General features: G+C 39.4%; 1 protein-coding gene across 1 annotated transcript in view; it reads right to left on the bottom strand.

Moving 5' to 3' along the window:
• The window catches only part of Slc38a9 (solute carrier family 38 member 9), a gene marked incomplete in the record, with an annotated part of 75,149 nt that extends 52,943 nt beyond the window's left edge, over window positions 1–22,206 (bottom strand). The window contains 2 exon segments of the mRNA XM_029567057.1: window positions 14,900–15,043; window positions 22,083–22,206. Coding sequence (XP_029422917.1) covers window positions 14,900–15,009 — 110 coding nt within the window.
• Between the last annotated feature and the right edge of the window lie 973 nt (window positions 22,207–23,179).

The raw sequence follows: 23,179 nt of genomic DNA, 5'->3' as shown, positions 1-23,179 counted from the left end.
ATCTGTCTAAATGACTGTTTTAGTGGGTTTTTTTTAAAGCACATTGGAGCTTTACTTTTATAAAATGAAAAAAAGTTTATGTACTATTAATACAACTTAATTTTTTCAAGATTATTTCTTTTAATTAAAAGTTTCTATTGTGTATGTTGATTTATAGGGTGTATAGTATATAAATAAGTATACATATGTAATTTTCAAATGAACGCATCGATACATATGCACATATATGCAGTCTCATTTTTTAGAGTATTGTTACTTTTTATAGTAGTATGATGAAAGAGGTTTGGAAAAATGTAAATGCTAATAAACACTTGATTGAAGGTTATGAATTCCCTATATTAGTGTTCTTTTTTTAACTTTGTATTTATTTATTTAATGTGTATGAATGCTTTGCCTGCATGTATGTAAGTGCACCCATGTTGTACAATGTCCTCAGAGGCCAGAAGAAAGCATCAGATTTCCTGGAACTGGAGCTATGAATAGTTGTTAGCTGCCATGTGGGTGCTGGGAACTGAACCTGGGTCCTCTACAAGAGCAGTCAGTGCTCTTAACCACTGAGCCCCCTATTTTAGAATTCTAAACTATTCACTTAGTTGCAAGTAAACATCTTCATCAAAAATATATGGCAAAGAAGTTGACCTGAAAATTAATTCTCAGGCTTACATTATCCTAATTAAATACAGATTCTGCTGAGAATGAATTTCAAAATTCTCTTCCATGTAATTCATGCCTCAAATTTTGGCTTTCAAAACTGTCATAAGTTATTGTTTTAATTCTACTGTGCTGAAGACAGATATTATCCTCCACCCCCTCTCTGGCTACAAAGTGATCTGAAAGAGAAATGTGAGGTTTCAGTGGGTTTTTTGTTTTCTTTTTCAGTATCGCACTGGAAGGAAGGCAAGAGAACCACACAAACACCAGGACCAAAACAAGCCAAGTTAAGATGATGGTGCACCTGAGAGTAAATACCAACAAAACTGTTGTTCCTTTCTCTCTAGGCTGATGTAAGCAGTACCACCACCACTCCATCCCATCTTGGACTTTGAACAGTTCCATGTGGGACTGGTGAGTGACATTTCACAAAAGGAAATAAGGGATTCAGGAAATTTTCCTGAGAGGTCACAGTTCTTCCAGCAGTTTCTTATCTACTCTATGTGAATGCCAAAATAATAATTTAAAATTGTCTCAATTTACTTAAGTGCAATAATTAAAAAGATATTAACTTAATATTTTGAAATAAAGAATAGAATTCATCCAGCAGTGCCAGGTAAATTGTTACTCTCCCTCTACCAAAACAATTTCTGGAAAAAATAACTGTTTTGTAACCTATTTGGCACTGATGGTGGTGGTGGTGGGATAAGAAAAGTGATAGCCTAGGATTATGTTCTAGTTTGCCTTCAATTGCTGTGGCAAAACATTCTGACCAACACCAATTTGGGAAGGAAAGGGTTTATTTGGTTTACATCTCCTGGGTCACAGTTCATTGCTGAGGGAGCCCAAGGTAGGAACTCAGGGCAGGAACCTGGAGGCAGGAGCTGAAGCACAGGCCATGGAGGAATGCTGCTTACTGGCTTGCTCCTTTGGCCCACATTCAGCCTTCTTTTTTATACAATACAGAACCACCTGCCCAGGGTGCCCTCCCTCCCACATCACTCAAAAATCAAGAAAATACCCTATAGACATGGTCGTAGGTCAATCCAATGGAGGAAATTCCCCAATTAAGGCTCCCTCTACCCAGGTGTGTCAAGTTGACAATTAAAGCTATCCAGCGCAATTGGCCCCCTGTCAACTTGACACACAAACACATCACTATTAAACCATAACTTTTTCATTTCTTGTCCCCAAGATATGATGTTAACAATATCACAACATAAGACAGTACAACCTTAAAAGTCCTACAGTCTTTAAAAAATCCAAAGATGGAAAAGTTTACAGTCCCTTTTAAAAGTCTCTTAACTGTGGGCTTATTTCAAAAGTGAAGAATTGGGCACATCTAAGTAAAACCTAAGTCCAGCAAAGTAGATCAAGGCTGGACATCTGGGACTCACTCATGATCTTCTGGGCTCCAAAGGATTTTAGTAGCTATACTTCTCTGACTCTCCTTTCCACAGCACACACAACTTGTCTCAAAGGCCAGGCCAGCTCCATTCTATACCTGCTGCCGCCCTTGGTGGCCATCCCATGGTCCTGGCATCTCCAGAAAGCTGGGTTCACTAAAACTGAGGCTGTACCTTCACAAATGGCCTTTGCTGGCCTCTCGGGGTCCCAAGTCTCAGTTGCTCTCTGTGACCCCTTTACACTTTCAACACCAGAACCATGCACAAGACTCTTACACATTACCAAGTCCTGATTTCAGCTTGAGATGGAGGCTCGGGCCCCCTCTGGACCATAGCTTCTGTGTGTTGACCTTGAGGAAATACTTTCCAGAAGATTTTGCCATGGTGATACTGGTCTCTTGTTACTTAGAGCTGATTTTTCAGCCCCAGCTAACTAGCATCAATTGTTCCAGTAAAGCAAAGGTTTTACTTCAGTGGTTCTGGTCTCTTCTTAATCACAACTGATTCTTTGGCTCCAGACAATCAGAAACCACAGATTTTCAATTCAGGATATCACACAAACAGCCCTGGTAGTCGCTGCTTCCCTTTGAAGCTTCACAAGCCAGGCCTCCATTGTCTACAACTCTTGTAGCATAACTGTTCTGAGCACCATAGCAATAAACTCTAAGCACTCAATGGCTTTCTCAGCCCCAAATTCCAAACACTTCCGCAATCCTCCCAAAAACAACTGGATCAGGTCTGTTCCAGCAATACTTCATCCTCTGTACCAATTGCTGTTCTAGTTTGCCTTCAATTGCTGTGACAAAACACTCTGACCAATACCAACTTGGGGACAAAGGGGTTTATTTGGTTTACATCTCTTGGGTCACAGTTTATCGCTGAGGGAGCCCAGGGCAGGAACCTGGAGGCAGGAGCTGAAACACAGGCCATGAAGGAATGTTGCTTACTGGCTTGTTCCTTTGGCCCATGCTTAGCCTGCTTTTTTATACAGTACAGAACAACCTGCCCAGAGGTAGCACCACCCACAGTGCACTGGGGCCTCCCACGTCACTCAAAAGTCAAGAAAATACACCACAGACAAGGCCACAGGCCAGTCCAATGGAGGTAATTCCCCATTTGAGGCGCCTCCTACCCAGGTGTATCAAGTTGATAACTAAAGCTATCAGCACAGATTTTGACTAAAGTTTAAATGATTTCTAGCATTTAGTTAAAAATTTCTCAAAAGAAATTAGGAAGACACTGAAAGGTAAAGAATTCACATCTATTAGTATATATATGAATATATAGAATGGGAAATCTTGTTTTTAATATATACACATGATACTAAAACTGCTTTTTTGAAAATACAGGCTTGCTATGTTGCTCAGGTTGGCCTTGAATTCCTGGGCTCAGTCAGTCCTTCTGCCTTAGCCCACGGAGTAATTTGGGGATAAAAAACACATGCCACTGTACCTACCCTGTTTTTGTCATTTTAGTTATTTAAAAATTGAAAGCCAAAGACGAAAACCCAAAACACATTTTAAAAGAGCACTGAAGAAATGAGCCTCTTAATCATCTCCCTTTCATTTAATGCCATGGTTTGGCCGTGTCTTTTTCAGAATGCAGGTATTACCAATGTAACGGTATCAAGAGGGGAGTAAGCCATGAGGGCTCCTGTCTTACTAATAATGGTCTCTAAGTCTTTATAACAGAGCCTTTGCACAACATTTAGTTAACTTGCTCTTTAGCTCTTCTGCCATGTAAAGACTGATCTTGAGCTTCCCATCCTCCAGAATGATAAGAAAATCAATTTATGCTGTTTAGGAACTATTTAGGTATAACAGAAGCATAAAACTGACTTAAGAGAATGTTTCTTCTATATATTAAGCTTTAGAAATCATCGTAGTTCTCAGGGCTGGGAAGATGGCTCAGTGGGTAAAGTGTCTGCTACTAGAAGCATGAGGACCTGAGTTTGACCCATGTATAAAGTTGAGCATGGTGGCATAAATCTGTAACCAAAGCATTAGGGGCAGAGAGATCACTAAAGCCCACTGGCCAGCCAGTCGGACCTAATTGGTGAGTTTCAGATTCAGTGAGCGATTATATCTCAAAAAATAAGTGGAGGGAGGGGGGGATAAAGGGGGGGAGAGAGAGGGGGGAGAGGGGGAAGAGAGAGGGAGAGAGAGGGAGAGAGGGAGAGAGGAGAGAGGAGAGCGAGAGGGAGAGAGAGAGAGAGAGAGAGAGAGAGAGAGAGAGAGAGAGAGAGAGAGAGAGAGAGAGAGAGAGAGAGAGAGAACACCAACCTAGACCGCTGGCATACACCCACACAGGCACTGGCACCTGCACACATGCAAACACCAATACATGCATAGAACCTTCATGAAATCATGATTCTCAAGAAAGACAGATGAACTTAGATAATTTCTTTTCTGTTAGGAAGACACTAGCAACAAACTGTCTACACAAAATGGCCATTTAGATGCTGATGGCTGTATTTTCAACTCATGTCAAATACTGTAGTAGCTTGAGTAGAAATCATTGCTGTGTGCATGGCATGTTATTATGCAGACCAGTCCCAGAACAACAGAAGATTGGTTAAGGCCAGAGTCCAGGGTGAAACCTGACTTGCTAATTGGCTCCTATCAAACTTTCACGTACAGCAAAGTTTTCTAAGCAAAATAAAAAATATTATGTTAGGAAAAAGCAAACAAGTAGTACCAGGAAGGGTATGTTGAAATAGGGACCTTCACATATGCCTGGTAGGAGGAGTATAAATCAGTAGAATCTTTCTAGAAGGTATTTTCATTTTATGGTATTAAGAGTCTACACCATGTGTTTACACCTCATTCTGATCATTGTAATTGAGACTCTTTTAGGAGGTCAAAATATGACATAAAATTATGTAGAAACCATTAATTATAGCACAATTTGAACTAAGTAAAATTGTCAGTATGTGCAGCTGAGATGGCTCATCAGGTAAAGGGCTTCCTACATAAGCCTGATAAACGGAGTTCAATTCCTGGAACCTACGTAAAGGTTGAAAGGGAGAACCTATACCACATGCACACCTGCACACCCTGGCATGCCCACTCATGCACACATATCATACACACACAATAATAATAAAGAATAAAAAATTGTGGGGCTGGAGTGATGGCTCAGCAGTTAAGAACACTGACTGTTCTTGCAAAAGGCTCAGGTTCAAATCCCAGCACCCACATGGCAGCTAACAACTGTCTGTAACTCCAGTTCCAGGGAGTCCTCTTCTGTCCTCCTAGGGCATTGCACGACATGGGTGGGTGCACTTACCTACATGCAGGCAATACATGCATACACATAAAATAAAAATAATAAAATATTTTTAAAAAATAAAAAATTTTGAACAGTTTGATATTTAAACATACTGTTAAATTATGTACATGTAAACAATACATCTTATGATGATATTTAGAAAGAATTTGTCATTTGGAAAATGCTTATACTAATTTCTGTTTTGGTGATTTCAAAGATTCTTTCTTCAGTACTGGGGCAGAATCCAGCATCTCACAAATGCGAGGCCATGTACTCTATCTCCACCACTGAGCTGTATCCCCAATCTCTAGAGGTTCAAGACAATTTGTATGGTAAACATTTTACTTTTTTTTTTTTAATCTGGCATTTTCCCTTTATCAATTTTAGTCTTGGTTTCTATCCCTAGGACTTAGGACAGTTAAAATCTTTGGATGAACTTGCTAAAAGGTTTGCTTCCATGGCGTGAAATTTAGAGAAAAGCTAGAAAGTGTTATATTGCCAAAGAACAATGTTGATCAGAATGATTTTTTTTTCCTTTGGTGGCACTAGGAATTGAAATTAGAGCTTTATATATTTTGAGGTATTCTACCTCTGATATATCTCCAGAGATATATATACATACATATATATCTCCAGTCCCAAAGTGTTTTTGAGAGAAACAATTAAGGGGATGTGAGGGGACAGAAACTTCTCGAGAAACAAAGCAAGAGGTATTCCCAGGTGGCACACACCAGTATAAAGCACCAAAGGCTGCTTAGACCCCAGCTCCTGGGGCTCCTCCTGGTAGATCAAGGATCAGCCTGTAGTTTAGTGGAAAAAATTCGGGTCCATGCCTGTTTCTATGAATAAAATTTTATTTAAACACAGCAAGCCTCATGCAATTATGTATTGTCTGTGCCAGCTTTCACCCTGCAATGGCAAAGCTGGGTCCATATACTCACAAAACCAGAAATAGCTACTGTCTGGCCCTTTGTAGAAAAATTTTGCTTAACCCCTGCCCTACACCACTAAATGAATAAAGGAAATAAGTGCTGATAGCATTTTTGTTAAGTGCACCTGTGTCATGCAATGCCCGCAGAGGTCAGAGGAGGGTGTCAGATCCCCTAGGACTGGAGTTACCCACCATCTGGGTGCTGGGAATTGAACCTGGTTCCTCTGTAAAAGCAGCAAGTGCTCTTAACCACTGAGCCATCTCTCCAGTTCACTTTTTTTTTTTTTTTCAGACAGGGTCTCCTTGTCTCCAGCTAGCCTTGAACTAGCTATGTAGACCAGGCTGGACTCTGCAACTCAGAGATCTACCTTCTCTGCCTCCCAGTGTTGGGATTAAAGGTGTGAGCCATCATACCTGGCATACTGATAGTATTTGGTACATTTCCTAGAAATATGCATGCACATTTGAATTTGTTTGCTTCCTTTTTTACTTTACAAAAAATAAAATAACAATTACACAGTTTACTTTTCTGTCTGTTTTTGTTTGTTTTGAGACAGCATTTCCTATAACCCAAGCTGGTCTGGAACTCATAATCCTCCTGCCTCAACTTCTCAAGAGCCTCCCAAGTGCTGGAATTGCAGGTCTGTACCACCATGCCGGGCATCTGTCTAGCTTCTTTTGACAACAATATTTTGTATGTGTGTGAGATTCATCCATATTCTTGTGTGTGGCTGGAATCTGTTCACTTTTGTCGGTGTACAATACTACCATAGGAGGAGAAATAAAATATCTATCTTCTTATGTAGACACCCAGGTATGCTGCACTCAAAGATAAAAAAGACCAATGCCTTTCTCCATTTCTAATAAATAAGCCAGATTTAAGAGAAGATCATAAACAACTCTGCATGTGAAATATAGGTATATAAAAAAGTAGAAGTACTGGTAGTCATAAATAAAAACTAGTGTTAGGAAACAAACCCTAGTGTTAAATAATGAGAGGTCAGATATGTATATGATAAAGGAAAAAGAGAAAAATAACCTTAATGGAAGGGCTGAAAACATGCCAAGATAAACTATAAACAAAGTAGAAAAAAACAAGGAAATATGAAAACTTTGCAAATGATTCAGGCTGTGTCAGGGAGTGGGGGGTCGCTAGGAATTAAGCCCAAGGCCTCACACATTTTAGTCAAGTGCTCTACCACTGAGCTACATCCCAGTGACCCAGGCTTTTTTTTATAAATATAGCAACAAATAATTCCCTAATTTATTTTACAGAAAATCTATTTCCTAACTTGAACTATGAAGCCATTCACTTATCTTCTAACACTTAAACAACCATATCTTATGATAAAGGCATAGAGAATAAATTAGAAGAAATAATTCGTGCACTAAATTATAGATTTTCAGGAACATTTTCAAATAGAATGCAGACTACAATACCTGGCAAGTTGAAGATATATAATCTAAATATATGATTTTTACAACATCAATTCCTTGTCATTGGGCTACAGTCAACCACTGGTCTTTGATGTGATTCCTATGTGTGTGTATGTGTGTGCAGATGTTAGTGTTTCTGTGAGTATGTGTGATTAACCTTGAAGGTCATTCCTCAGGAGCGCCATATATCTTACTTTAAAAATATTTATTTATTTATCTATTTATTTGTACATGTGCATGTGTGTGTGCATGTGTGTATGCATGTGCGTGTGTGTGTGTGTGTGTGTGTGTGTGTGTGTGTGCATATGTGCCTGTGTGGATGTCAGAGGACAGCTTGTGGGAGCTGGGTCTCTCCTTCCACCATGCAAGCTCTGAAGATGGGACTCAGGATTGTCAGGCTTGGTAGGAAATACCTTTACCTGCTGAGCTATCTTGCTGGACTGACCTTGTTTTCTGATAATAGGGTCTCTCACTTGCTTGGAACTCACTGATTAGGCTAGACAGGTTGGCCAGCAAGCCCCAGATATCTGCCTGTCTCCATTCCCCATCCCCACCGCCAGTGCTGAGATTTATAAGTATGGGCCACTGCACCAGATTTTTTATGTGGGATGTGGTGATCAAACTTAGGTTTCTCATACTTGTAAGGCAGGCACTTTACCAACTGAGCTATCTCCCTAGACTCCAGAGCCTTGCATTTTATATGTCCTTAATAACATCTAGTTTTAAATTTGTTTATTAAAAAAAATCTCAAATCTCTAGTTAAGTACTTATAACAGTTTCCACTGCATCTGCAATGCTATTCTACTACACTAAAACCCTTGGACTAATTATATACTTTGGCATGCTATAATATTGATCAAAGAAAGGCTGTTCCTCAACTCTTCATATCTTTTCTACCCAACAAAACACACATTAAATTTGACTCTGAAGAGTACCAATCAAACCCCCAAAGACTCCCTTTGTCTTCAGGCTTCTCAATGTAATGTCAATGAGGGAGGGAGAGAGTACAATAAAGCACAACCAACCTCCAAGAAACTGACAAAAAGTAAAACCAGAGCTGATAGATCTAGAACAAAGAGATGCAACTCACACAGGTGGATCTGGAAGCGGTAACTGGACAAGATATCTGGAAGGAGAGGAAGAAGACTCTGAGAAAGGATTCTAATGAGACTAGAAATAAGACCCTAATCTAAGAAAGTAACAAAGTCTCATAAATTTAAGGCACTCCTAATTCTAAGGCCAAGATCTTTTTTTTTTTTTTAAGCATTTAGTTTTGGGAAAATAAAATAGTGGAAAGTGGGAGAGCAGAGGGGTAAGTGGGCCCATGAAGGACAGAAGGAAGACAGAAGGGAAAGGAGTAGAGGAAAACAGGACGAGATAGAAGGGTTTGATAAGTAGTAATATAATTAGTAAGCTGGCCCCAGCACAATGTTAGCAGTAATGGTCAAATTCCCTATCCATCTTTTTAATACTGACTGGTAGCAAGCTCCTCAAGATGAAATTCATAGCAGTTCAGCAAACTGATTTTCCCTCCTGGGAAAATCAATCTCAATCTCTCTCTCTCTCTCTCTCTCTCTCTCTCTCTCTCTCTCTCTCTCTCCACCTCCTCTACTTCCTCTTTTTTGGGAGTTAGGGATCAAATCTACAACCTTGTACATGCTAAGAACATGCTCTACCACTGAGCTACACTCCTAGCCCAGATTTTTCTATCGTTTATTGTTCATCTATATAATGCCCAACTATAAAGCCATCAAAATCTACCATATACCTATTACTAAAATCTTTAGTTTTCCTTAGTAAACTACTTTTCTCTTCCTCTCTCTTAGGGCTGCAAGTATCTATCAACCAATTTTGGCTGCTCTACAATGACATCATTTGTGGCAGATGAAATAAAAAGAGAGCAGTTTACAAATGCACAGATGAGTAGACACTCTGTAAAAAGCAGGATAAGCAGGACGTCATGGTATACCTTATATGCTTGAAGAACATGAGGACTGCTATTTGAAATATGCACTTGTATCCCAGTGGGTTATCAGAATACTGCACATGTTATCAACTAGACAATCTTTAGGTTAGGAGTTTATATTTTTAGGATTCTTCATGTTAAAATGCAAATAGCCATGTAAAGGCAACAGATTAGGTCTCTGACACATCAGATTATTTTCCATTCTAATACCAAATGGACAACAGAGCCCTGCAAGTCAGGTAAGTGCTGAAGAGAAAGGGATAGAAGAAAAGTACTTGTACAAAACAGTCTTATGGGGTGAAAGCCTGAGTGAGCTCCTGCCTTAGGTAATATTGTGCCTAAAAAGGAAAGGAAAGCTGTAGATTCTGGGAAAAGTGGAAGAGAAAGCTGAGAAAGACTCATAGAGAAGGGGACCACTAGAAACCAAACCAACCACAGTAGACTGTGTGCCTAGTATATATAGGCCTTGGGTTCAATTCCCAGTCCTGAAAAAGAAAATCAACCATTTCATAACTTCATAGGCTCGCTGGAATAGTCAGCTTCCCCAGGGCACAGTAACAGAGCAATGGAGAAATATGAAGCAACCCTGAATACCAGCTCTATCATTAGTCACCAAAAGTCTGAGAAAGGCAGAAAATCAGTTTTTGAGATTGCTAATTGCCTATGGAATATATGATATAGAACATGGGCAACCACTAAACCTTTGTCCTTTCCATTTCCATTTTTCACTCTATCCCAAACCAGGTGAAAAATTGGTATAGGAGACATGTTGAATAAAAAGTAGATTTACTTTTTTCAGAGTACCCTAAATTATTAAAATTGTTATGACATGTATCCTATAAAGCCAAGCTCCTTCCTCTACCTAAGTTTAGACCCTAGTTCCACCAAAATGATAAACACACTATCTTTAGGTCTATAGCAGTTAAAATGCTTCTATTTGAACTAATATAAGATTTGATTGCCACCTAGTGGAAGAAAGAAAGCACAAGCTAAACTGAGGACAAGTAACGCTCAAGTATCAAGTGTTGATTTCTATAATCTTATAGCCACATGGTTTCCTAAATGTAGGTATCTAGGTATGACAAGCATGAATGCTAACTAGTATATGTATGTAATACATAAAAGATCAATAGATTTTGTTTTTTGAGACAGAGTCTTCCTGTAGCCCCAGCTGACCTGGAACTATGTAGACCAGGCTGGCCGGGATCTCAGCGATCTGCCTGCCTCTACCTCCCAAGTGCTGGGATTAAAAGGTTGAACAGATTTTTAAAGAAACATTAAATTATACTATATATATGGTACATGGATATCATCAAAGTCATAAGTGACTCTAAAATGATTAGTTTTGAAAATAGTTGTCTAAGCTGGTTCTTAAAATAGAAGAAATATTGTGTCTGGGTTTATTTGCATATTCAAAATGAAATAATCCTTATTAGAAACAATACTTTACAGTACTTACACATTTTTCCTCATTAAATAATTTCTGTTTTCATAGACAAAAATTATTTCACAAGTAAATTAGTACTGAGGACTGCTAAGTTCTTGTATTTTCCTTAATACATGCTTACCAGTTATGCCAAGGTTGCAAATAGTTGATTCCTTCTTGTTTTGACAAAGTTCATTATAGAAAATGTATTTCCATTTAATCTAGTTTGTTAGCTTAAATTTTCAAGGAACTGTTTGAACTCCTGTCAACTTATTACAATGGAATGCACTTTAATGACCTATGTCCTATTGTCACAGTGGTCAATTATTTATCATAGAACTCAGAAGTCTCAAGAAAACCCGAAGCAGTCAGACAGCATTTGTTAATGCTTACATTCACTAACGTTGGAATACACAAGTGAGAATCACAAGACAAATTTCTCTATTTCTTCTGATAGCCACTGAAATGACAAATGACAAATTTCTTGTGTGACAAATTTTACACTGCCATTTCTAGCTGAAAGAAAGATTAAAACATTAAATGTTTAGAAAGTGGAAACAAGATCATCAAGGTCAGTTTACAGCAAGCTTTATGCCCTCAGTGAGAATGGATGCAGCTCTGTCCAGATCAGGTGCTGCAGGCAGGGAATGAGCAGAGCTGACACCTAACACTGTCTGCCCAACTGTCTTAACTCAGTTTCTCTCAAAGGGAGCAAGTATTCTTAGTTATCTAATTAGTCTCCCTTACTTCATCTATGTATACTATATTGTATATAATGTATTGATTGATTTTTAACTAAATGGTGGTGTACTATACCTACTGCTTTGCATTTCACTTTTTTCTCAACAAAATAACTTGAAAAATTGTTCCATTTTGGTTTTTTCTTTTGTTTGTTTTGTTTTATGAGACAGGGTCTCCCTGTAGCACCAGCGGCCTGGAACTTCCTATGTAGACTAGATTGGCTTTGATTTCACAGAAACCTACCTGCCTCTACCTCCTGAGTACTGGGACTAAGGTCATACACCATCACGCTCAGCTCTGAGCTCCATTTTGATATGTAATAAAGCTATCCCCTTACTAGATAAAAAATATTCCACTATATGAATATGCCAGAATTTGTTTATCTAGTCCTGTAAGAAAAGACACTTTAGTTGCTTTCAGTCTTTGTAATTTATATAGCTCTGTACATATATCATTTGACATTGTGAATCGGGGCTTAGTAGCAAGACCACTCATCTATATAAGTTTTAGAGTTGGCTGCTGGCATTTGGGGCAGGCAGAATCACACTAAATTTATGGATTAAAGTTTATTTTCGTGTGTGTGTGTGTGTGTGTGTGTGTGCGTGTGTGTGTGTGTGTGTATATATACATGTCCACATGGTTGTGTGTATGTATGGAGGTCAGAGATCAATGTCAGGTGTCTTCCTCAATTGCTTCCATCTTTCCATCTTCTTTGTTTGGAGACAAGGTCTTTCACTGAACCTGGAATACATCAATTTGGCAAGAGCTCCAGGAATCTGCCTGTCTCTGCCTCCCCCAGTATGGGGATTACAGAGGTGCACTACAGCTTCCTGGATTTTACATGGGTACTAGGGCTCCACCAAACTCAATTCCTCAAGCTTGTGTGACAAGTACTTTACCAACTGAGCATCTCCCAACCCCTTGGATTAAAGCTTAAAGAGTATAATCTTTATTTTTTTTTTCTACCTAGAATAGAATATGATTTCCATTATACATTTTTTACTGATTCTAATATACACATTTCAACATTTCTATGTGAGGACACCTCAGAGTCAGTCTGTAACACTTTTTAATCACTGACAGCCAAGTGAAAGTGTGATAGCAGTTACTTCTGGTGGCATGACACGTTACTGCCAACCCTGGTAATTTCAGTCAAACCACTGAACAACCATTTGAGGAAGAAGAATTTGTGAGAAAACCATTGGTGATACCCTCTTGTAAGACCAGCAAAGTGCACATATGAAAACCTCCAAGTGTCATCACTGCTTTGGAAGAAAATCAAGGACTTTGTCAATGGGGCTGGAGAGATGACTTAGGGGTTAAGAGCACCTGTTGCTCCTACAGAGGACCTGGGTTTGGTTCCCAGCATCCACATGGCAGCTAACAACCACCTGTAACTCCAGTTCCAGGGGATCAGAAGCCCTCTTCTGATATCCTCAGGCATTATACAATATGGATGCACAATATACATGCATATACAATATGGATACACAATATACATACAATATATATGCATGCAAAACACATACATAAAAATAAAAATAATTTTAAAAATTAAAAAAAAGAAATGGATCATGAAACATTACAGATATCATCAATTATCATCATGGCAATTTTGCATAAGGGGAAGAATCAAGTTTTTTAAGTGTGAGGTATCAATAATATGTTAACTGATGCACTTTATATTTTCAATTTTGTCACACATACACACACACATACACACATACACACACATATACATACACACATAGATATATACACATACACACACATACACACATATACACACACATACACACACACACATATACACACATATATTTGCGTATTGTTTTTTAAAATGGTGCCATATAGATTTATAATCAGTAGCATTTCAGATTTAATGACATACTCTAAATCTTATTTTATATCTCTCAGGAGGATTTTAGTTTCTCTCATAAATTTTGTGCATTCCCATTAAGACTATTCAAATACACTTTACATTTTTTTTCTACTTCCTCTCCTCATTGGAAGGCTATTTATTTTTAGAAAAAAATACATTTATTTATTTATTTTGTGTGTGTGTGTGTGTGTGTGTATAAACACGCCATAACACATGTGCCATAGCACATATGTTGAGGTCAGAGGACAACTTGCTAGAATAGATTCTCTCCATCTATCATATGGATCCTGGGTATTTTACTCAAATTGTCAGGCTTTGAAGCAAGTGCTTTTACCAGCTGAGCCACTTTGCCAGCCTCTTATGCTTTTCATAGAGAGGGTGTCACTATGCAGCCCAGGTTGGCCTCAATACCACAATCGTCCTTGTCTCTGCCTTAAGTGCTAGAATTACAGGTGTGTACTATATATATCTGGTCTTATATTTGCCTGTTTTGTAAGTAACAACATTGTGTATGTGCCCACAATTATGTGCAAGCATGGAAGCATGAGAAGGACACTGGGCATCTTCCTCTATTGCTTTCTACATTAATCCTCTGAGGCAAGGCCACTCTCTTAGCCTGAGTTCATAGTTTTGACTAGGCTGGCAGCCAGCAAACCCTAGTGATCCTCCTGTCTCCAACACCTACTTCCCTGGGGTTACAGGTGTGCACAGGACCATGCCCAGCTTCTTGTGTGGTTGCTAGAATCCAAACTGAGGTCCTCAAGCTTACACATCAACACTTACCCACTGAGCCATCTAGCCTAGTAACTATTGATTGAATTCATTTGCTAATTGTTTTCTCAAGGTTTTGAGGTATAAACGGATAACAACTTAAATTATTTTAAATTATCTGTTGGCATTTAAATTCAGTATAGGTAAAGACCATTTTACTGTATTATCTCTAGCATCTGGCATGTTAATTTGTATGAAGCTTATACTCAATACATATCTGAGTGAATTATATAAATGTATCTTACGTGGTAAAACCCCAACCCTTTCCTTGACAAAGATGTTTAGTCTAAAACTGAAGATACATAAATCAGAAAATGGTATCTATGTGGTATCTTCCTACCCACATATACATATATATAAATCCTATAAGAAATTAGTTATAAGCTCTAATTATTAAATAAATGCTTTAAGTCCTTACCTTTTAGATCTTAGGTCAGATGAATCAAACTGGATATTCATAGGTCCAGGATTTACTTCTTGTTCTACCTCAGGGATAAGATGCCTGGAATCACTATCCACATTTTCCATTTTTCTCAGATTTTAAGCACCGAGGAAGTTAGCCCTATGTGAACGAGAAAAAGATAATTTGGTTTAATTTTTTAAAAAATCTATTACTTTTTAAAGAAGATCTCCATTTCATTTTTTGAATATGCTGTTTCCTACATTTTTAATGCTACTGACATAGGGTTTATACTGAGTTCAATATCGTATAACTGTATTAATTCAACTGTGAACTTAAAAATTTACAGCCACTTTTGAAAGAGATGTATCCTTGCTCTAGAATGTGTTACTGAATATGTTAAGCCATAATAAAATGCTTCTTCTAATCATGTGGTTATTTAAAAAAAATTTAATTAAAAAAATAATTCTTTAAAGCATAAAAATTTGCTCCTTAATAATTAGTAGATGTGAAAAACATTACCATTGAAAACTACCTGATGACTTTATATCCATGCTCAGATGCCAAGGAGTTCAGAAAGTAACCAACTGTGACTAGTAATAATCAGATATATAGAGATTAGAAACGCACATGCACCTTAGTGTCAATTGTATTAAAAATGAATTTTTCTGTATGAAACTGTGTATTTTAATAATGAAATGGAGATCTTTTTTAAAGGTTAAAACCTCATTCAATTTTATGTCTTATAGGGTTTAAACTGAGTACACTTTAAAAAAAATAAAAAATTTAAAAATCTACTACTTTAAGTAATATATTTGCATGCAAAAGAAATAGAAAGTATGGGAATTTGCTAAAGGTATCTTTTGTCTAAAGGTATCTGGTCTCCAACTCCTAGGCTTAGGCCATTGTGACCTAAATGAGGTACCCGATTAAAATATTTATCAGAGAGACTGATAACTTGAAATTGTTATTTCTTAGTTTTCAGCTTAATGAAATATAAGTGGGACAACCCATTTCCAAGAACTTAACAGATTAGGTTACAGACCCTAAAATAGGGAGAAAATTCGGGTGATTTGGGGACAAAGTCAAGGAATCTAGAAATGGCTGGAAGAAATGGCTGTTGCCTGGGCAGTATTTGTTTTTTCAGGAGAATTTGAATTGATATTTTCAAAGCCTTGAGATCTAGGGAAACAGAATAGCCCAAGGTCCATCCAAAGTAAAGATTGTACAAGCTTATTGTCAGAGTAGAGGTTAACAAAAAGCAATAGGCTTCACTCTCTTATAGGAACTAAAAGTTTCCTTAATACTTTGGCTAGTGACTCCCATATTAGGAGGTATGGATATGAAGTACTTTAATAACTATAGGAAGTTCAGCTGATTTAGGCAATGGCAACTTCTCCAGTAATACTTCAAGCCTAAACTTCTCTCCACAATTCACCCTTGCATATCCAATTGGCTACTCAACATCTTTACCTGGATATAATACACATGTCAAACTTGACATGTCCAAAACTTGATTTTCTTCCTCAAAAAAACCCCAACTATCTACACATTGTTTTCGTGACTTTAATTATGGGAATCTTTATCCTTCTAATTGCTCAGATCAAAATTCTTGGACCTGTCTGTGGCTTCTTCTCATAGTCAGCATCCACTCCACTAGGATATGTTACTAGCTTTTCCTTTGGATATACTCAGATTCAGACCACCGTCATTTCTTATCAAGTCACAACTGCTTTATTTTTATGAGAATGGAATCTTTTAATTATCACTGGTATATAAGAAATTTTATTTTAAAATGCTTAAAAATTATCATACTCTCATCCTTGGATACTTATAGCTTAAAAACTGTTGAGAACAGGCCTTTGGGGAGGTTAAGAGCAGAGTTTATACTGTTTTCCTTGTCTTTTGGATCAGAATTTTCATTAAGATATTCTGCAGTTTGATGAAATGGGTTGAGAGGGAATTGGAATTCTACAGCTATAGATAATAATGCAGAAGAGTCTGTCATGCCTAAAATCTATAATGTTATACATTCATATAGTACTTACTTGCCAATCTTAACAGTCATGTAGTTTGGTGAGAGTTAAACAGGCAAGGTGACATAAATGGACATATCCAATTCTAATATCTTAATCTCTGAGCTCCAAAACATCAAGACTATAATGCTAAATCATTTAATAGAGTTCCTAATTGTTTAAGACTAGTTTTAGTATGGGGTCCTTCTATGGCCACCTCCAAAACTCAAGTGTTGAAAACTAATACCCAAGGCTGGAGAAAGTACTCGATGTTACAGTATTAAGAAGTGGGGCCTTTAGGAGATGATTAAATTACCAATGTGATTAGTACCTTATAAAAGGGCTGAAGGGGTCTAGTTGAGCCCCTTTGCCTTTCTGTCCCTTTTACCATATAGCAACATAGCATGAAGGTGCCATCCTGGAAGCAGAGACCAGGCTCATATCAAACACCCAAACTAGGGGCCAGGCGTGGTGGTGCATGCCTTTAATCCCAGCACATGGGAGGCAGAGGCAGGCAGATCTCTGTGAGTTCAAGGCCAGCCTGGTCTACACAATGATTTCCAGGACAGCTGGGGCTACAGGGAGACCCTGTCTCAAAAAGACCAAACAAAACAAAACAAAACAACACCCAAACTAACTACATCCTGATCTTGGACTTCCTAGTCTTCAGAACTGTCAGATAGAAATTTGTTGTTCATACACTAATGGTCTTAGGTATTATGATGCATGAAATGCCTGAGTCAGGTCCCAAAAGGAAACTGACAGCTGACCTGATTTGTGTGATACTGTCACAGGTAAAGCAAATTTTGAGTTAAAATGAATGTTGGGATTAAAACTGTGAAGTAGGGAATACTAGGAATAAGGAATAAAAGGGCTTGCAGACAGATAGGAGAGAGCCAAGCTGACCAGACAAGACGAAGGGCAGGGCTCTGGGAAAGACGGCAAAGCTGGTCTTGGAAGGCTCCAAGTGGCTCACACAAAGACCCCTACCTACCCAGAACATACCCAAGGTGCTGTTACCCTTTCATATAGTCTTGCATTTAACTTTCAAAAAACTAAATGCCAAGAATGACTTATAAGAAAGTCTCTACCAGGGCTGGAGAGATGGCTCAGTGGTTAAGGGCACTTATTCTAGTAGAGAACCTGGGTCTGGTTTCCAGCACCCACATCATGACTCACAACCACTTATAACTCCAGTTTCAGGAGAACTGACAAGCTTCTCTGGCCTCCAAGGGCACCAAGCACACACATGGTATACATACATACATACATGCAGGCACTCACACATACACATAAAATAATAAATCTTGAAAGAAGAAAGTCTCTACCTATTAAATACCTGCTCTTAAATGCTGCTAAAAAGGAGGAGCTTTAAGTTAATAGCCTGAATCCATGACTTGAGACAGGAGTTAAGAGTCACAGAGGTGCTGGAGAGAGTATAGCTGATTATGTGTGACTATAATTCAAGTTGCTTCTGACTCCAGGCAGCAAGGGGCTGGGCTTGCTTTCCCACTCTGTTTTGGCAGCAGGGAAGGGATTGGGCTTACTTGCCTGTAGTGTTCTCTGCTTAGGGCTTGAAGGGCCTAGATGTTCTAACACCCACTTCATAAAAATTCACAAAAAAACTTCTTTAAAACCCACAATGCAACACCCACTATGCGGCTTCCTACCCTTGGGGCGGCCCACTCCAATCTCTCTTTGGAGTGTTTATTTTGCTTAGCTTTGCTCAACAAACTGCTCAAATTGCCTATTGTCTCTTGAATGACTTCCTTCCTTTAGGATGACAGGAACTAAGAGACCCCTTAGCAACATCCCTAACAATACTTTCAAGTTTTACTTAAAACACTGGTGCCTTATTGAAGTATTTATCTCTATATAAAGGATAGAAAGGAACTCAAGAAAGTCAGAATGACATTTTAAAAAGACTTGACCATGATTATTAGTATCTGAAAGAATGCCAACCCTTTCCTTACTAGGCTTACACACTTCCTTTCACAGTTCTTTGAATATGCAATCCATAAGCGAGGCACAGTGCTATATGCCTCTAATCCTAGTACTCAGAAGGCAGAGGCAGGAGGATTGATGCACGTTTGAGGCCAAACTGGGCTCACAGGAAGTTCCAGGACAACCAGTGCTAAATAGTGAGATCATCAATAACAACAAGTATCTACACCAAGATGCTAGTATCAATTTGCAGTAGGATACACTAGATTGTGATACAGTAAATGTTACTGTGGGCATAAACATCCAAGTATCTATAATTCCTTCCTCATAAGCTGAAAATTAGTTATATGCTATAGAATTTCAGATACAACAAAAAAGGCAACCTGGTGGAAGCAGGCATGTTATGTGTATTAGTCAGGGTTCTCTAAAGAAACAGAACCGGTAGAATGAATATATGTATATATTTATCAGCTTAGCTCACAGGTTAGAGTCCGAGTAGTCCAACAATGGCTGCACCACACTGGAGAGGCTGAGAATCAGCAGTCGCTCAGTCCACAAGGCTGGATATCTCAATAGTACCAATCTGGCGCTGAAGGTCTGACAAATTCCAAAAGATCAGCTAGTCTTCAGTCTACAGCAGCAAGACAAACTCACCAGCGAGAGAGAAAGCAAGCAGCAAGAAGCCTGGTGTTCTCCTCTGCCTTGGTCTTTTATACCGGCTGACATCAGAAGGTAACGCCCACATTTAGGGTGTGTCTTCCAGCTTTAGATGATCCAATCAAGAAGATCTCTTTCATTTCAGTTAATCCCAGATCCAATCAAGTTGACACCCAGGATTAGCCATCATAGTATGCATGTCTGTTTTCTCTAAATCTGCTATAAAGTCCATTAACACACCAAAATTCCTTCCTTACGAATAATTTACTGGTCACCTAATAGGAGTTAAAATTCTACAATTCTGATGTCACAGCCAAAATATACTTTTAATCTAATGCTTCAAAGGTGTTAAAATCTGGCAGCACGGGAGCACAATGTGATCTAGAAATTACCAGATAAAGTAATACTATGACACCAAACAATCACTCCTCCCATACCCGGAAAACTAGATACTCCAAAGTTAAGTTTGGGAGATAGGAAAGAAAGAATACTTAGCAGAGTGCTGAGATTTAAGCGTATTATGAAAATGCAGGCCTGGCAGCAAACTTTAATCCTTTGATTTATTCTTATTTTTTTTGTTTTTACTTTTATGCCAACATATATCCTTTATTTAAAAAACAAAAACAAAAAACAAAAAATGTATAATGAGAAGCAGGTGCAATTCTGTGAGGCCAGCCTGGTCTACATATTAAGTTTCATGCCAGTTGGGCCTACAGGATGACCCCATCTCAAAAAAATAAATAATAAATAAAAGAACAAAAAACAAAAAACAAAAAACCCAAAACAAAACAAACAAAACACCAACCAAACCCCAAAACAACATTATATTGCAGTATATTGTCTACATTTGTAGTTCAAGTTAATAGTGCTATCTTCCTGAATTTACCCCTTATTATAAATACTTAAGGTATTATAAAACTGCAAGAGCATATTTTTGTGTATAACAGGTTCAAACTACTTAAGGTTTTGAGAAGAAATCTAAGGCTAATTGTTCTCAGAGCTCTAGTGGGCAAAATTGGAGAATGCATTATTTCCTTATGGGTATAAGAATGATAGGTGACATCTTTGTTATCTTCATACGGAAGTCGATTTTTCCTATGTGGTATATATGCATGTATGTGTACATGTGTGTGCATGCACGTGAAGGCCACAAGTTGAAGTCATGTGTCTTCCTCTACCTTACTTTTTGAGACAGGTTCTCTCATTGGATCTGAAGCTCACCAATTCCACTAGACTAGTTGACCAGCAAGCCCCAGGGATGTGCCTGTGTCTCTGTCTCCAACACACCTGCTTTTTTATTTCTTCTCCCCCCCCCCCGCCCCCCGTCTTTTGGAGACAGGGTCTCCCTGTAGGTCCAGCTGGCCTGGAACTTTATGTAGACCAGGCTGGCTTGAACTCACATAGATTCGCCTGCCTCTACCTCCGAATGCACCACCATGCCAGGCTTATGATGATAGATTTTTTTTCCAGTTCCATTATTTTGTCTTTATGACACTTTTTTTCTTTTGTATTTTTGAGACAGGGTCTCCCTCCTTAAGCCCCAGCTGGCCTGGAACTCACTTATGTAGACAAGGCTGACCTTGAACTCTCAAGAGATCTGCCTGCCTCTGTCTCCCAAGTGTAGGGATTAAAGGTGTGCACCACGCCCCAGCTGCTTTTTGTTTTGTTTTGTTTTTTGTTTTTTAAGCAGGTGCTGGGGATGGAACTCGGGTCTTCATACTTGCATGGCCAGCACTTGAGTGACAGCCATTTCTTCACCGCTTGTTTTTTACTTTTGACTACGTAGCCAAGGTTGGCCTCTAACTAGAGACCACCCTCCCCCCAATGCCCCTCAGCCTCCTGAGTCCTGAGGTTTTTTTTTTCCCCACCCGCCAGTATTTCCCTGTTACCCTGCCTGCATGGCAGTTCTTTGTCACATCTGAAAGCATTAATAAAAGAGGACATATGTTAAAGTTTTCAAATCTACGGATCTCAACAATGGCCAAGGCAGGTGAGGTTTTAGTCAAGTTTGCTAACTGGTTGGTGACGAGCAAGTTTATCCAACTCGGAGGACCCGTTTCCTGATCCGTACACTGAGGAGAACCCGTTTACTTACTGCCCCACAGCTCTGGTGTTGAAGAGGTGACACATCATGCCACCCATCAGGGGAAAGTGGCTTAGTGATAGAGCGCGTGCCCAGGGTTGGATCCCCTGTTTCTACAATCCCCCCAACTCTCCTCTCACCCCGGTTTGGGGTACCGGTATTGATTTGCTTTTGCCCTGAGGCTCCAGCAGACCGAGGTCCCCTCAGGCCCCGCAGACCCCACGCTCTCCCACACTCAGCCCTCGTCAGGGGCACGCAACGCCGCTCAGGGCCATCTTCCCCGACCCCGGGGCTCAATCTTCTCCCACCTCCACGCCGCGACCAAAAGACCTGTGCGCGTTGACAGCCGGTCGGACGAGCTCAGCCTTTCCCGCCACCCCACCTCGGCTCCCTCCCACCCTTCCGAGCTAGAGTTTGCCTCGCAACGTAACGCGCTATACCTCAACAGGCCAAGCTTCGACCTCGTAAAAGCCAACCGAGAGCTAAAAACCCCTTTCCAGACCTTGCAATTCGCCTCCGACCAGCAACTCGTCCCCAAACCGGAAGAGGCAACGGCCCACGCCGCGGGGGCCGGCGGGGGATGCAGTCCGGGCGCGCTGAGCCGGCAGCCTCTGTCAAACCTCAGCCGTCCAGAACTACAACTCCCAGAGGCCTCGGCGGCAGCCAGCACTGCTTCCGCACAGGTATGAGAGCCCCAGCCTGCTGCGGCCTGTCCTTGCTCCCAGGCTGAGGCGCCTGGGAAAACCGAGATATGGGGGTTTTACAGCCTCTTGGGTCTGGGGAAAAAACACTGATGTGGCTGACCTCCCGGTGTTTTTCTTCTCAGGCTTTTCTGGCTGGTTAAGTGGTGTGGTCACGCTCTTGGACGCTGTGGATTCTGAGGAGAAGCTGGGGGGAGGGGGAGGGAGTTAGCTTGCCATGCCCTACCCTTAGTCTACACTGTTTTGTTTTGTATTTTTCCCAATGGGTTGACACATCTCTAGACTTAAAGAGAGGCTTTTTGAAAACAGCTCCTTTCTTTCCCAGCAGTTTTCCCGAAACCAATGTCAATAAGCATACAGTTTGCGTAAAATCAATATATTTATTAGGGAAGTCCGCTCAAGGTAAGTTTTTAAAACTCGTATGGCACTCTCTAAGCTAGGGCCCTTGAAAGAATGAAAGCAAGTACTGGAAAGCAATGTACTGTAATGTGATCAAGACCTCTTCCGAGTTTAACAAATAGTAATGGGTGCCAAGTATTTTACATACATCTCTTTTTAAATCTTTACTACAACTCTGCAACTGTATGTTTTATAGATAAAGAAGCAATCTTAGAAAAATTTAAGAGACATGGTAACACCAAACTTTCAGGGGGCAAAATATCTGGAATTCAAACTAAGGTCTTATCCCAAAGACTGTATCTCTAAACTCCACCAAATAATGCCTCTGATAATTGAAGGATTGACAAATGTGTTTAGGTGTTTTAGTGAATGTTGCCTTTAAGGGAAATAAAAGTTATTTTGATGGTAGTATTCTTGTTCAAAAACTTTTACAAGTGCTCTTTGGCAGAGCTTTCAAATATTCAGTACATTCTCTTGTTAGCCTCTGTGATGTCTGTTA

The sequence above is a fragment of the Nannospalax galili genome, unplaced genomic scaffold, assembly GCF_000622305.1.
Source record: "Nannospalax galili isolate Female #2095 unplaced genomic scaffold, S.galili_v1.0 scaffold339, whole genome shotgun sequence".
NCBI lineage: Eukaryota > Metazoa > Chordata > Mammalia > Rodentia > Spalacidae > Nannospalax > Nannospalax galili.
This window is presented reverse-complemented; position numbering and strand designations above follow the sequence as displayed.